At 46.8% G+C, this 14,566-nt stretch overlaps 1 protein-coding gene across 2 annotated transcripts; it reads left to right on the top strand.

Annotated features, from left to right (window-relative positions):
- Nucleotides 1-3,125: 3,125 nt before the first annotated feature.
- LOC120454628 (ecdysone-induced protein 74EF) lies at nt 3,126-10,238 on the top strand. 2 transcript variants are annotated; one of them, XM_039640102.2, is made up of 6 exons: nt 3,126-3,655; nt 7,308-7,651; nt 7,791-8,736; nt 8,811-9,303; nt 9,373-9,691; nt 9,744-10,238. In XM_039640102.2, the coding sequence occupies exons 1-6, from the start codon at nt 3,611-3,613 to the stop codon at nt 9,745-9,747; spliced, it is 2,151 nt and encodes a 716-aa protein (XP_039496036.1). In that variant the 5' UTR covers nt 3,126-3,610; the 3' UTR covers nt 9,748-10,238. The 2 variants fall into 2 exon arrangements, with proteins under 2 accessions (XP_039496036.1, XP_039496035.1); XM_039640101.2 differs by having other exon boundaries at nt 3,128-3,655; nt 9,765-10,236.
- The last annotated feature ends 4,328 nt before the right edge of the window (nt 10,239-14,566 follow it).

Genomic DNA, 14,566 nt, shown 5'->3' with positions numbered 1-14,566 from the left:
GCTATGCAGTTGGGGAACCGGAATGGAAGATACCTTAGATCCAGAATGTATGCTAATTGATGCTTTCTGCTCCAACAGAAACAAATTAATTAAAATTAAAGACTAACATTCAGTAAACATTCTACGAATATATTTTTTATTATATTCATATATTAAATTGTAGTGCAGTACACCATGGATGTGATAGAATGAAATTGATATCTCGTAGTGAAAAAATAAGAAAATGTTTATAAAAATGTTTCAAGGCATACAACATTGATTGGTTACACTTAAATTCTCACTTTGGTTATTAATAATTTAATATTTGTATAAAAGCCTAATAATTACTTCTCAATATGTTGAGCAGCTCCTCCACAAAAACTCCACTTCTTCTTCTATTTCTTTTCTGATATCCGAACTTTCCCCTGACTCACTCGAAAGATACATCACTGTCCGAGTGTCCAATCCATAAATAAACGAATGAACATTCGTTAGCCAAATGACAACTCCTCGAAGCGTAAACAAAGAAAGCTTAACTCTTTCCTTGCCAGCTCCTTCTGCGGAATTGGGCCTCCTGATCTTCCAAGCCGATCTGGTAGACCCCGAAAATCCCGCAGTGCGGAGTGCGCAGTTCCATTTCCATAACTCATGTCCGAAGTCGGTAGCGTGTTTTAGCCGCATGATTTATGACCTCGGCGGGTTAATAGAATTTACTTGAACCCAATTTGCCTGCGGTTGGAAAGCGCAGAGTGCAGCCGCCCAAAAGGGAGAGCCATTACGGCACTTCCATTTGCATCGCCATGGCCATCGAAATCGCCATCTCCGTTCCGTTCCGTTTTTATTCGATTGAGCCACGCCATTGCGGCTGGCGGGGATTGGGCAACCATACGGGGTGGGTCTTTGGATCGAATCGGATCGGATCGCACCCCTGCTGCTGGCTATAATTAAAACTATGGCGCACGCCTTTGTTGCCACTGGGGCGCTTAATTTCCAAAGAGTTCTTCCCCTTATCAGAACAACCCGTTCGCGCCGCCAAACAAAAATGGGAAAAATACAAAAACGGAAACGTAGAAAAATAATACAATTATAACCAAAAATAAGAGCGCAATAAACAATATATAAAAATGAAATTCCATAGCGTCATTCCAGCCAAAGATCGGCGATACTGTCAACTGGCCGAGAACACTTGAAGGTAGATAACTCTTTGAATACGGTTTCTTGGGGGTTTTTGGTTTGCTTCCATGGGCGCACATGGGAGCACCACTTGAAAACTGCATGAATATGGACAAGTTGAAGGGTGTACGATTCCGGGCAGACGATACGCCGTGGTCAGCAATCTTAAGACTCTGTCTGTTCCGCCGCCCCTAAGTCTTCCGTCTTAGGGTCGTAAATTCGCTGGCAAAGCACCTAAAGCTAGGCGCGGCGGTACCATCAATTAGGGTATTAATTGCCCGGCTCTGGTGCGGCAAAAGTGCCACCTCGATGAGTCAATCCAGTGAGCGGGGATCCAGTTTGGAGTCCTCTGCTGCTGCATTAATCTCCTGTAATGTTGAATTCGTGTAGCGCCATTTGTAACGATCGAAGCTGGCATAGCCGTCAACTTTTTGAGTGATTAATCACCGCACAGATATTTCGCGACACGCAGCGGCAGCTACTATTAGATACTTTTTGTCTGACGGTTTTGCTCTTAAGATTTGGCCATGATTTATGCACCGCATGCGTTGCAACAATTAAAATTATCGCCTCAACTTGATTTCCATTCATGGGAGCAGCGGAAAGTTGCCCGTAATTGTGGCATTATGAGCAACTGCGAGGGGATTGTGCATGTTAATGGCCGTCATATATCTGCTTGCTTTATGACTTTAACTATAAACAATTTATGATTCGCTGGGCCAACTTGGCTGGGTGGCCAAGATATGTGGCCAACTTACAGATTGCAGCTCTTCAAAGAAAGGAAAGCTGGAAATTTGTATGACTTGAAAGATGGATTTAGCTATAAGGAGGGAAGCAATGTATCGCTTCGAAATGGATATGGGCATACATTAGAGTAAGTTAGCTGTCGAGTATTTAAACGTACTATGTTACTACTACATGCCTAATGTTCTAGCTTGAGTATTTTAATATACGTATGTGTACAGCATAAATTCACACATATCATCTCTGCTTACACAGTATCTGCAATTGACAGGTTGAAGGATATATCAGATTTCTGATCAAGCACCCCAATCACGCAGCCACTTCAACTCAATATTTTCCTGGCTGGTGACATTTCAGGGGTTTTGCAATATATTCGCCGCACCTGACCCTCGTCCACGTGTGCTCCTGCCCTCCGGCTCCGCCTCCTCCGGCAATGTTCATTAGTTACAACACTCGAGAGTGGATTGTGAAGTGTGGAGAACTAGAGAACTATATAACTGCAGAAGTGGAAGTGGATGGCAGCCACGGAGCAGTCGAGTTGTCAAAGCGGCCCACATTCGAGCGACTGTTCGTGGGGTCATATAAAGTCTCCAGGCAAAGGCCCATACCCATGTTCATACCCGTGTCCATGCCCATGCTCATGCCCATGCCCAGACCCACTTTCCAGGCCCAAGCCCGATCCGATGATATTCTGTTGACGTTGACTAACGCTGCTCGAGTTTATTAGTTTGCCAGAAAAGTGTTTTATGAGTGCAATTAGAAAATGCGCTAGACTAAATTGCACAATTGACAAATAGCTGAGGGCGGCGAGGAACGAGGAGAGTGGAGCGCTGGAGGGTGGAAATGGAATCAAATGTGGGGCTGGCTGAACTGTGCCGGCTGGTGGGCCTCTTGACGCCACTCTTCGGAAACCTCGGAACATTCGGAATATTCGTAACATCGGTGTATAGGTGTATATATAGAAGTATAGGAATATCGGCCGAGCACGCAGGCGCAATTTGTATCTCACGGATACTTATCGCCCAACTCGTCGCGTATCTTATCGCATGTGAGGCGATAAGATAACCAATACCAGGCGAGCCGCAACAGAATAAATCATAACGCTGCCACACCGACAGGACCGCGCACCCACACAGGTGTGAGACCGCCCAACCGCAGAGGCGCTGGATCTTCATCGGTGTGGGTAGCTAATTGGGCGGCAAACTCGCGGCAGGCACCGCATTGCGTCGCCGTCGTTGTTGTCATCGCAAGTGAGGTGCTTGCTGCTCAGAGTGCTCAGTGTTTAGTGTTCCGAGCCCAGAGACCGGAGACCGGAGACCAGTACCACCGCCAGAGTCGAGTTGGTCTCGAAAAAATAGCACTTCGTATCACTGCTTACTGGTGAAGGTTGCGCGCGGGCCACAACCACAATCGCTCCACGGATGTCAGCATTAGATCGCCCCCAAAGTTCCAAAGTTCTAAAGATCCGCGATTCCAAAGTTCCTACTTTCCGAACTTAAGAATTTACCAATTTTCCCAACTTGCCCGCTTTTTCACTTTGCGCGCCACTTTTCCGGCCGCCCAGATTGATAGGAGAAGTGAACCAAACACCTGGACACGCCGTGCATGTGATAAATTTTTGAAAACACAACAGAACTGAAATCAAGTGATAATAACCAATCTTAGATAAAGCGCTGGAGCAAAAGCAAAGAAGCGCCGTTGGTAACTCAATTTGATGGTCTGCAAAACTATCTCGCCGAGTGTAACAATGCAGCTGAAGGTGGGTAAAATAAACTAAAGTTATTCAAAAATAGTCCAAGGCTTTTTTTTATTATTTATTAAATTCAATATTATCTATTTTTAAACCAATTATATTTGAATTCCATATCCGAATTGGGAATATAAGCCAGCCCATTTAAAAAATTGAGCAACTATACGTGAACTCGATTAAAACCATTTAAATACCTTTTTGAGGCTCAATTTACGAGATCTGTATAAGCCTATCTATCATTTCAACTTTGTTGAAAAGACGAGATCATAAAAGTTTTTAACGTTTTCTCACACAAGTTCATTAAGCTAAATAGACAAGCCATATGGGGCCATAAAAAGCAGATAGTTCACGTTTACAGATCACTCGCAAGACACGAATAAATATTAATTTATTAATTAAGGTAGACTAAACAGCTTTCAAATGACTTTACAGCTAGAAAACAGTTTTACGAAGCCATATAGATTTACACATCCTTCAGTGTACCAAGTCAGAAAATGATTTTCAGCCAGCAAACAGCAGCGGAATGGATTTTTTTCCAGTTCTAGCGCCAGGGAATAAGATAAGACAAATTGATTTATAATGAATGAGTCATCTGGGATGCAGCGGCAGAACTGCGATACTTATATTTTGGTGTCTGCTCTTGGAAGAAAAACCGAACCGAGCCCATTAAGGAAACGAGAACGGGGACGGGAAGGGGAACGAAAACGAGGCAACAAAAAAGCAAGTTAAATGTGGAAAGATGGCCTATCTTTATGAGGCCCGAATTCAGCTGCGATCGAAGGTGGCGTCAAAATACCTTTGACAAAAATAAAATTTGAAACACGCTAGCCGACTTTCAACTGCGCCACTTCATTCATGAAAAAGGACAGTTTTTTCACTTTTGGCTGCGCACGGATAATGTGAAATTTATGTCAATCTTATCACCTCGCTTTGGTCCTGGTCCTGGTCCTGGTCCTTATCCCTGTCTCTAGCGTATCCTTTTAGGGTTTGGGGTGGGTTTATGAATGAACCGGCCGCTGCCAACCCCTGGCTCATCTGGGGGTACTTTTTACCCTGCCGGAAGTGTCCTTTCGACCAATGGAAGAAGAGTGCCTTAACAGTTGCTCAATGGCGGCATCGATAGTTGCAGTTCCAGTTGCAGATACTTTTATTAGACACGCGTCGCCAGTTGACGCTTGACAGTTGATGGCTGATAGCAGAGAGCCGAGAGCCGAGAGCCGAGAGGGCTAAGGTTGCGATTGATGGCCCTTTAATAGAGCTGTAAGTGCAGCTGGCAGTCGAAATTCTTATCTCACTTTCATTAGCCAACTGCAATGGGGTTTAATTAATCCGAGGATCTTCCAACGAGGTCCGATAGATAGGTTATAAATACCGGCCTTTTGTGTAGGTTGTAATTATAAGATGGGACGGGTATCTTTATTTTTCATTCTGGAGTAAAATTTATTGTTATTTAGGAACGGTTTTCCCATCAATTGCCCTAAAGCAGTGTTACCCAATTTATTTACTTTGAAAGCATTAAATAATCATATTTTTGTGTAAGCCCGCGATGAAAAGTAAAGCTAGGATAAGACTTGCTGAAAAAATATAAAATTTAAATAAAAATAAAATAAAATCAATCCTAACTAAAACATGACTAAAAAATAAGGAACAAATGTATTCTAGCGATCAAAGGCATTATTATTCAGTTCTAAGTGTCATTAAATGTTGGCTCAGAGCTGCCTTTGAAAATTGCTCAACCACAAACCCAAGCTCAGCGAAAGCGAAACGAGGTGCGATTATATAGTCAATATCTTTTGTTTATATAGATAAAGTCCGGACGAGTGTGTGTGTCTGTGAGTCTGTGTGTGTGACTGGGCAGATTTCATTCATAAGTTCAGCGGGCTCCACACCCTCGCCACGATTCTTGACTAAGCCGAGCAAATAGCACATGCCATTCTCGGGTGACAAACAGCGCTTGCCCAACTTATTGTAATTCTTGGATTTATCTGTCCCTATCGATGACGTAGCTGCAAGTGGGAGAGTGGGTGCGGGCAGGTGGGGGATACCAACCATGACCTCTCAGTCTCAGCAGTTCCAGCAGTTCCAGCAGCAGCAGCAGCAGCTGATTATGTACATTGATAGCGCCCGGATAAGATATTGTCCGTATCGTTCGGCCGTAGTATCTTAACTTTTTCGCGGTACATACATGATGGCACGTGCATGGGGGCATACCTATCGTACTACTATATACACACTCAAAGTCGGGTTTATCTGCATTTCGGCCCGACGATTGTCAAAGTGACGTTTGCACCACATTATCTCGCACCCTTTCCATTCAGGGAATTCTTTGAACTTTGGCCAAGACGGCGAAAACTTGGCACAGTCAACATCGCCGACGGAATGCAATCAATTTCCATGGAACTCTTTCTTCTTCACCCATATATATGTAAAATATATGCCATATTCCACATAAATAGTTTAACTTTGTACCTAGTAAGCGGGTGATTTTTCATTTTTACGATTTGTTGGCTCACCAACTGAATCACCATTGAAATTTACTCGTGTCCACATAGAATATCAATCAATCATTTGTGGCAAGCCAAGCTAAAGTTTTGCGAAAGTGAATCAATTTCAATTTTATGGAAGGTAAATAATTAGTTGAGGTATAAAAGGGGAATCAATTTAGAGTGTAGAATATTTTTCGGAACAAAATAATACATAATTATATGGTTATGATTAAATTTATTTACCAGTTTATATGCTGTAAATTATTGTTGGATTTTATTCCAATAGCTATGTACAAAAGTTATCCTTGAGTATGGGTGTGGATTTCCCCAGCTGTGTGTGTATTGCGAAATGGCACACACATTATTCGGTATATTTATAGCCATGGTAAAAATGGAACCCAATTGAAGGCCTCCGAGCTATATGGCACTTGTCATGAGCGGACTGGCGGTAAACTCCGGTCTGGCCGCATCGTGAATCAGGTGACAGTGACGATCGAATGTGTTGACACAACTTTGAGGATGGGACTGGGAATGGGGGTATGGGGAATGGGGTATGGGGAATGGGGTATGGGGCCACGGCGAGGAAGTGGAAGTGGAAGTGCCACCCCCAACGGAATGAGGTCATAAACCCAAACCGACTGACGTATGGCGCATGGCGGGGAAAGCAAAGTGATTTTATGGCCAAGTTTAATTTCCGCCAAAAGCCAAACTAAACCACAAAACACAAAAAAAAGCCCAAACACACAAGAAAAATGAAAACGAAACCAAGACACCGCGCGGAGTTTAGGGTTCTGTGAGCAAATACTTCTGCTGGTGGAAATGAAATGGAATAAAAGTGAAAAATGTGTTCGACAATGTTGACACTGAGCAAGTGAGTGGTAGAAAGGTGGAAAGGAGAGGGGTCGCCTCCAAGCCCGTCTCCGTTCAGCTCGGTTTCTGGTACTTTATGGTTGTAGGCGACAAATTGAGCTGTGAGTCGAGAGCGAGGGCGGTGTCTTTGAAGTCCGACTCAGTCGTCTTGCCGTCTTGGTTGGGCTTGCGTCTTGTTGACTTTTGTGGCGGAAATCGAGGCGGCCAGTTCGCACTGCCGCGGCCGGAACTGGAGCCACACTTTTGAGACAAGCCGAGCGAAACGCAAAACATGGCATTCAACACTTGTCGCTTGCTCATTGCAGATGGAACAGCAGACAACGCAGCAGCAGCAGCAGCAGCAACAGCAACAATTGCAACAGCAGCAGCAGCAGCAACAGCAGCAGGCTCTGACCAAGCAGCAGCTCCAACTGCTGGACAAGATCAAGCTCGAGTCCAGCAACGGCGCCGATCAGTTGGCCCAGCAGGTGGCCAGCAATCTGGATGAGCAGCAGCAGCAGCAGGAGCAGCAGCAACAACAGCAACAGCAGACCGCCACATCGGTGGGCGTGGTGGTGCAGACAGGCCAAGCGGGCGTCAGCGAACCGGAGGAGCAGTACGTGGTGGTGCCGCGCATCCAGCGCCGCATCCTCACCACAGCGGGAACACTGTAAGTAACCACTGCAGCTCTTCTGTCCCTAAATACGATAAATATTCTCAAACTTAAGTTTAAAATCCAAATACCCAATAATACATATTTACTATACCCAATTTCATTGCAATAGAATTAAATATTAAGAACATTTCAGTGAACTGAACGAAGCTCGTGAAGGAGAGCCGAGCACAAACGCCAGCAACGCCAGTTCAGGATCCGCTCCGGATAGCCACATCGAGTACCAGCGCAGTGCGCACCAATCTCCCGGAGCCACCCACTACGTGCAGATGGCGCCGCGCAACGCAGAGTTGCCGGAACAGGTGGGAGCTGCTGCCGGAGCTCCGCCGGGCACCATCTTCGCCTATTCCTCCGGACAGATTATCTGCAGCGCCGACGATGTGGCCGCGATCAAAATCGAGACCATCGAGAAGGGAGAGGCGGCGGGAGAGGCGCAACAGCAGCAGCAGCAACTGCAGCAACACCAGCAGCAGCAGCAGCAGCAACAGCAATGTCCCACGCCCAACGGAGCCAGCTACGCCGAGACCATAGTAATCAGCAGCGAGGCGGAGGCACTGCAGCATCACCACCAGCAACAGCAACAGCAGCAGCAGCAGCAGCAGCACCAGCAGCAGCAGCAACACCATCAGCACCAGGCGGCAGCTGCAGCATCGGCGGCGGCCCAGACGGTCCACATTGCCACCAGTTCGCATGGCGGCACCGTGCGCTTCATCCCGGAGGATGGACGCTTCACCACCGCCGGACCGGAGACGTCAACCTCGAATCTGTACTACGATGCACCCGTGGTGGATGGCACTGTGCATGCCAACGAGTCGAAGACGTACGCCGATCTGGGCAACGCATACGCCGTCTTCCCGCCCAGCTCCAGCTTCAGCAGCAATAGCTATGCCGCCACACTGCAGCAGGGCAGCGCCATCTACAGCGTTCCGGCCAACGGGCAGTTCTTGGCCAAGTCCGAGACTGGACTTAATCAGCTGCGCCAGGCTGGACCGGCCACCTTTCAAACGATATCTTTCGAGGCCGGCAATGGCTTGGAGCCTATGTGGACTCAGGGCCCGCCGGATTACCAAAGTGTTCAATTCGTAAGTATGATTTAGGTTACAGCCATTAAAGCTTTAGGACGCAACTAACTGAAACTAACCCTCGTGCTGCACAGGGCAACTTTCATCCGCAAGTTGTTGAGGATTACGGGCACGGCAACATGAGCACCACCCCCTGGCCGCCCGCCAGCAGCATAGGGTACGATGCTAGTCTGGTGACCGCCTCGTCCACCCTGTCGCCGAACCACGAGCTCAAGTGCGAGAACTGCCACACGCCGTTCATACGAAAGGGCAGCGATTACTTCTGCCCCAACTGCCCGCCCTTCATGCGGATGCCGCCCCGCATGCCCCAGCGGCAGGCGAAGCCCAAGGCCGCCGCCGCCCCCAACAACCGGCGCAACGGGGTCACCTGCGCCAACTGCCAGACCAACTCGACGACCCTGTGGCGTCGCAACAACGAGGGCAATCCGGTCTGCAATGCCTGCGGACTGTACTTCAAGCTGCACAACATGAACCGACCGCTGTCGATGAAGAAGGAGGGCATCCAGAAGCGCAAGCGGAAGCCGAAGAACAATGGAGGAGCACCCATGCACCGTGCACCGCTGCCAAGTAAGTATAACCAACCAGAAATTGCCCTAATTACAATAAGCTAATCCTGGTTCCTATATCCATAACCAGGCATGCCGCAGGGAGTCAACCTGATGACCAACAGCACGCTGTATCCCTCCCAAGTGCCGGTTAGCATGCTGAACAGCCAGCAGAATGCCAGTCCGGAGCTGCACGACATGTCGACGACGGGTCCGGCGGGTGGGCATCGGGTGGTGGCCATTTCGCTGAATCCGACGGCGCCGCCCACCACCGACGGAACGCTAAACATGTCCGCCCGTCATCACGTGACCGGCGAGAGCCATTCTCCGTACAGTCAGCAGTCAACGCCACAGAGTCAATCGCCGCATCTGCCCAGCACGGTGGCGATAAACCGTCAGATAGTCCAGCCGTAAGTAACAGATACAGATGCTTTGATTCTATGCCAAACTCTTCAATGACAGATGATTACCCATTACTTATAGAGTACCCACCATCGAAAGCAGTCGCAGTTCCAACACCGAACTGACCCCCAGCGTAATCACGCGCACTGGTCTGCCAGAGCGATCATCGAATAACTAGGCTCTAAAGTTTAACCTATAGTTAACCCAACCCAAATGTCAGAAATTGCCAAAATATTTATTTAAGCCCTAGCCGTAGTCATCTAGCCAAGACCAATGTCCCAGTTAGAGGAAGACCTATCCGAGTTTCCGGGTTTGCAGTAACCATTTTACCCAAATGTCTTCCTCCTTTTAGTCAACTGCTTACAGCAAATAGTTTTGAAATGATTTGTGCCAACCACTTAGGATCGCTGTACTCTATAGAAGTATAGAGGTATAGAGGTAGTTTAGCCGAAGACAGCACAAGCCCATAATGAAGCCTACGATTTTGTATGTATAAGCCTCTTTTTAATTCTACAAAATAAATAAGTTGTAAACGCAAGGCACTCGGACTTTGATGGCTCTACCAGGATGCGATGCGATGCGATGCGAGGGACCTCGCCGGCGATCGTTATATTTCATTGTCAACAATTTGGCAGCCAACCAAATTGATCCAAATTAATTTTAATGACCCCCACAGACCACAGCGCGAGACCATAAAATCTTAACAAGTTGGCAGGCAAGAGCACCCCAGCAACGAGGACCCCAGATCTCTCGCGGATCACCGAGCCAGTGGAGCAGTGAAGCAGTGAGGCAGTGTCTAAATAGCGATTTGGTGTCATCGCTTAAAAGCCTGTCCGACGCACAGTAACGCCACCGCCCGCAGCCGCTGCCTTTGATCTGCTGTCGGCGGTACGGATGGCACGATGGTTCTGATGGTTCGGATGGTTCGGATGGTTCGGATGGAACGGTACGGCATGGTATGGTATGGTATGATATGGTGTGGTATGGCAAAAATGCCCCAAGAGTCCAGTTTGAGTTGGAGCCGAAGGAGGCATGGTATTAACGCCTTGCGCTTGCGGTCTCTCTTTGTCCGAGCCTTCTTTTTGTTTTTGGCGTACGCTCGATCAATTAGGCAAACTTGTTTTACGACCGCTTTTATTAGCGTCCGCTCTGGCCGGCGCTCCAAGTTTACCGAGTCGGACTTAAGCCGCGGCTCCTCCACTGGGAAGTCCACCACCACTGGGGCCTGGGCCCCAAGTTGCTTGTGCTTTTCAGACTGCGGTGCGAATGAGTGCGAATGAGTAATGAGACGGCGGCCCCAGCACCCGGCAGCCAAGGAATGTGTTGGCAAAAATTATGTGCAGCGTCAAGTTGTGCAAGTGGAATGGAATGGAATGGTTTCGGGGGAATCGAAATGTCGTGGTCGGAACTGGTGCAGCACTAATTTGGCTTTGTCGAATAAGATATATGCAAAATAATGCTCAACATAGAAAGGAACACTTCTCTACTAGCTCTACAGATGCTCAAGCTGATTAACCTGCAGCTTATTCACTTTTCTTACCAGAGTTAAGACTATTACTTAATAAAGAATTCCCATTTTGCGCGCAATATTTAGTAACTATTATTTTGATCCCATTTTTTTACTCGTTTTGCTTTGTTTTAAAGTAAAATAAAATTTTATTTGGACTTCGTCATTGTAAAGTTCCTCCAAATAGGGTCTGAATCATATTTAATGTTGTGAATGTCTACAATATTTATTGATTATTTCGGTCTCTCAAAGTTAGTATCGAAATTAATTGTATACACTGCTTCCTAAAGTAATGAAACTTCATAATCTTGTACCGCCCTTTTGCATGAACAACCGTCTTGAAAGGAGTTGCTGCTACCGCATACGCGTTTTAATTAGCCTCGTCAGACACATAATGTACGAGTATATCGGAATCGCAATTGTATTTATGCTTTAGTAACTCGGCAATCCATAATAAGCGAACCACTAATAGCTGCCGCACCTGTGGCCAGCGGCACATCCTCTGCAGCAGCGAATTAAAACATTAGCGACCAACCTGTTCCATTTCCCATTTTCCCTGGCCAAAGGCGTGGAGCAAGCGGCGGGGAGCGGAAGCGGTGAGTTGGCGAGACCGTAAAATAATAATTCAATGTGACAGGCAACAAGATACGACAGCGGGCGCCATTTTTCAGATGCCACAGCGCCGCACTCCCCTCCACCAGCGATCTCCTGGCACACTTACCTACCATGCAAGTTGCAACGCTCTGACATTATCGCCGGAATTATGACAGACGTACAACGGCGCAAGAAGTGGGGTGCGGTGGGGGGCAAGAGCGATCCGCTAATCTCCGGAGCCTTGCATGCATTTGAATTTCTATTAAGTTAATTGCAATTGGCCAAGGCGAACGCGCATTTGTTCATGTCCAATAACAGTTAAGTAACGATTGTTGCTACAGGGAGAGAAAATTATAAATGATGTGATGGTATTTGCGAAATTTATTAGTTAAAATAATCAGCCAGCTTTTGCTTATGGCACAGCCTATTCCAGACAGTACTCTGGCAGATGAAATCATATGAAATATCATATCATACCTATCAAACTGCTTTTCTCTCCGTGCAGATGCCATCGCGATAGAGTGGAGGGATAGAGGGACGGCCATCATCTAGTGTCATCTAGTGGGGGGATAAAAGCCGACATAAAGTCGAAACTGTCAACTCCCCCACTCCCTGTGCATTTAATTAGCCAGCACTGACCACCAAGCAGGCGGCCTCTTGAACCCGCCTCGGAACTGGACTGGAAACCCTGAGCCAGCCGGGTCCATAGGCGCCACTTAGCCAACTTCAAAGTGCGGCCGCAGTCGCGGGTCGCTGGTGGTGCATCTCGCTCGGCTTGGGCCGCAAGCTACCATCATCGTCAGCGTCATTTTCATGGCTGGCATTACAAATCGACAAACGACACGAAAATGCGCTTTAACAACTCGCAGTTAAAATAGATAAAAGCCGATAGTCCGACGACGCCGGCCAACTGAAACTTCTTCCATATGCAAGAATTCGGGGGACTTCGGGATAGCAAGATTGGAAGATGGCAGAGGAACCCTAAGATCGTTTACGAACGCGACTATCATTTGTTTTGGCCAAAGCTTGGGAGATCCCAAACAGACAGATTATACTAAAAAAAATGGTTTCTATTAGTTACCTGTATATTTAAGCTTTCTAAACAACTCTATGAGATTAATTGGACCTGGTGGGCAGGCTGATATGGTATCTGGGGTACTCTACCCATCGAAAAGTAGTAATATATAAGAAATTCACAAGATCCTACAAATATTCAGATATCTTGGGAGACTTACGGAATCTTATAAATCCTGTGTTTGTCATAATATATACATACGTAGGATCATCTTTCCGAAATATATTTGACTATTTCTCATTAATTCGAAAATCTATTAGTAATACAAAGCTGGAACTCAACATCATATACATATATAGTATTGCGCTGCAACTCCATCACATGATCATGTGATCACACCCAAAGTCCCAGTGACGTCACAAGAGCCACAACACAGCATCATCGACTTAACCGATGAACCGCTTCGATTCGAGTTCTAGGAAAAAATATCAAAATTCCGAGAATTCACACGAAAGACAAAACGCGATTGCTTTGGAGGAGCCGCAGAGGTAAGAACCAGAGGCGGAGGAGAAAGAGGAGGAGGAATGGATATGGGATATGGGATATGGGGGATTTGGGTTAAGGTATTCCCTTGTCTCGGTTCCCTTATCACAACTCACGCGCCGTCTCGTTCCATTTCGGTTTTCGGCTCGGACCGACCCGAAATCACATTATCTTTGCTCTCCGTTGCGAGATGGCGACGCAGCTAATGGATGCGCCGCATCCACATCCATATATATATGTATATATACATATATATGCACATACATATATAAGGCATAACATATCACAGATGACGACGATGATGATGATGGGCCTTCTGTCTCGCTCTATCTGCCCCGTCTCTTTCGCAGACGCCGCCCGGACTGGAGGAAGATTGAAGATGCGGCGCTTATCGAGCAGAAAAAAGGAGCAGGGAACGAAAAGATGAAGCCCGAAAAGAGTTCACGATGGGAGTTGCAGCAGTCCCATCTCCTCCGCATATTTCTGTGTCGTTCCTTATCGCCCGAGCTGCAGACTTTGGCCCTTTCCCCTTCCCTTCCCCTGCCCCTGCCCATCATCCACTCCACCTGGGGCTCCTGGGCCATCGCATTTGCATCGCATCACGGAATGCAACTTGGGCGAAATGAGCTGGGAAAGGGTTCGCTGGGCCTCAGAAACGTGGCGCCAAAGGAAGCGTTGAAAATGGTACTTGATCTTGATCGCGATGCCTCTCGCCGACTGTAATTTAGACGGCGCCTTGATCCTTGCTTCACACTAATGCACTTGCAGCTTTTAAATGTCGCCAGGGGCAGTGGCACTCCTCCAGTGCTATCACGATCACGATCCACGATCCAGCTAGGCCACTTTGTGATATTGTAATCCCCCGCATTTTTGGCCCGCTCTGAATGCACTGGACAAGCAAGCTGCTCGTGTGAATTCAATTGGAATAATTAGTGATATCATTTCTTATTGGTTTGTATGCAGAGGAGTTTTACATATGAATGATTGTCTGTCTTGGTCTCTTGGGAGAAGCTAGCCGCTAGAGAACTTTAAAGGTGGGTATTCCTAAAATTGGCAATTTAAAATAATACCAAAAGGTTATTTTCAGTTTTTAAGTGAGAAATACATACAAATTTATATAAACGAATAGCAATGGCAAAAATTGCACGACGGCCAATATTTAATGAAAATCTTGGTTCGAATCACCACTCGATAATAAATAAGAGGCTGCCTGAGTAAGCTATA

This window comes from Drosophila santomea, chromosome 3R, assembly GCF_016746245.2.
Source record: "Drosophila santomea strain STO CAGO 1482 chromosome 3R, Prin_Dsan_1.1, whole genome shotgun sequence".
NCBI lineage: Eukaryota > Metazoa > Arthropoda > Insecta > Diptera > Drosophilidae > Drosophila > Drosophila santomea.
The sequence above is the reverse complement of the archived record's forward strand: the minus strand, read 5'-3'. Positions and strand labels throughout refer to the sequence as shown.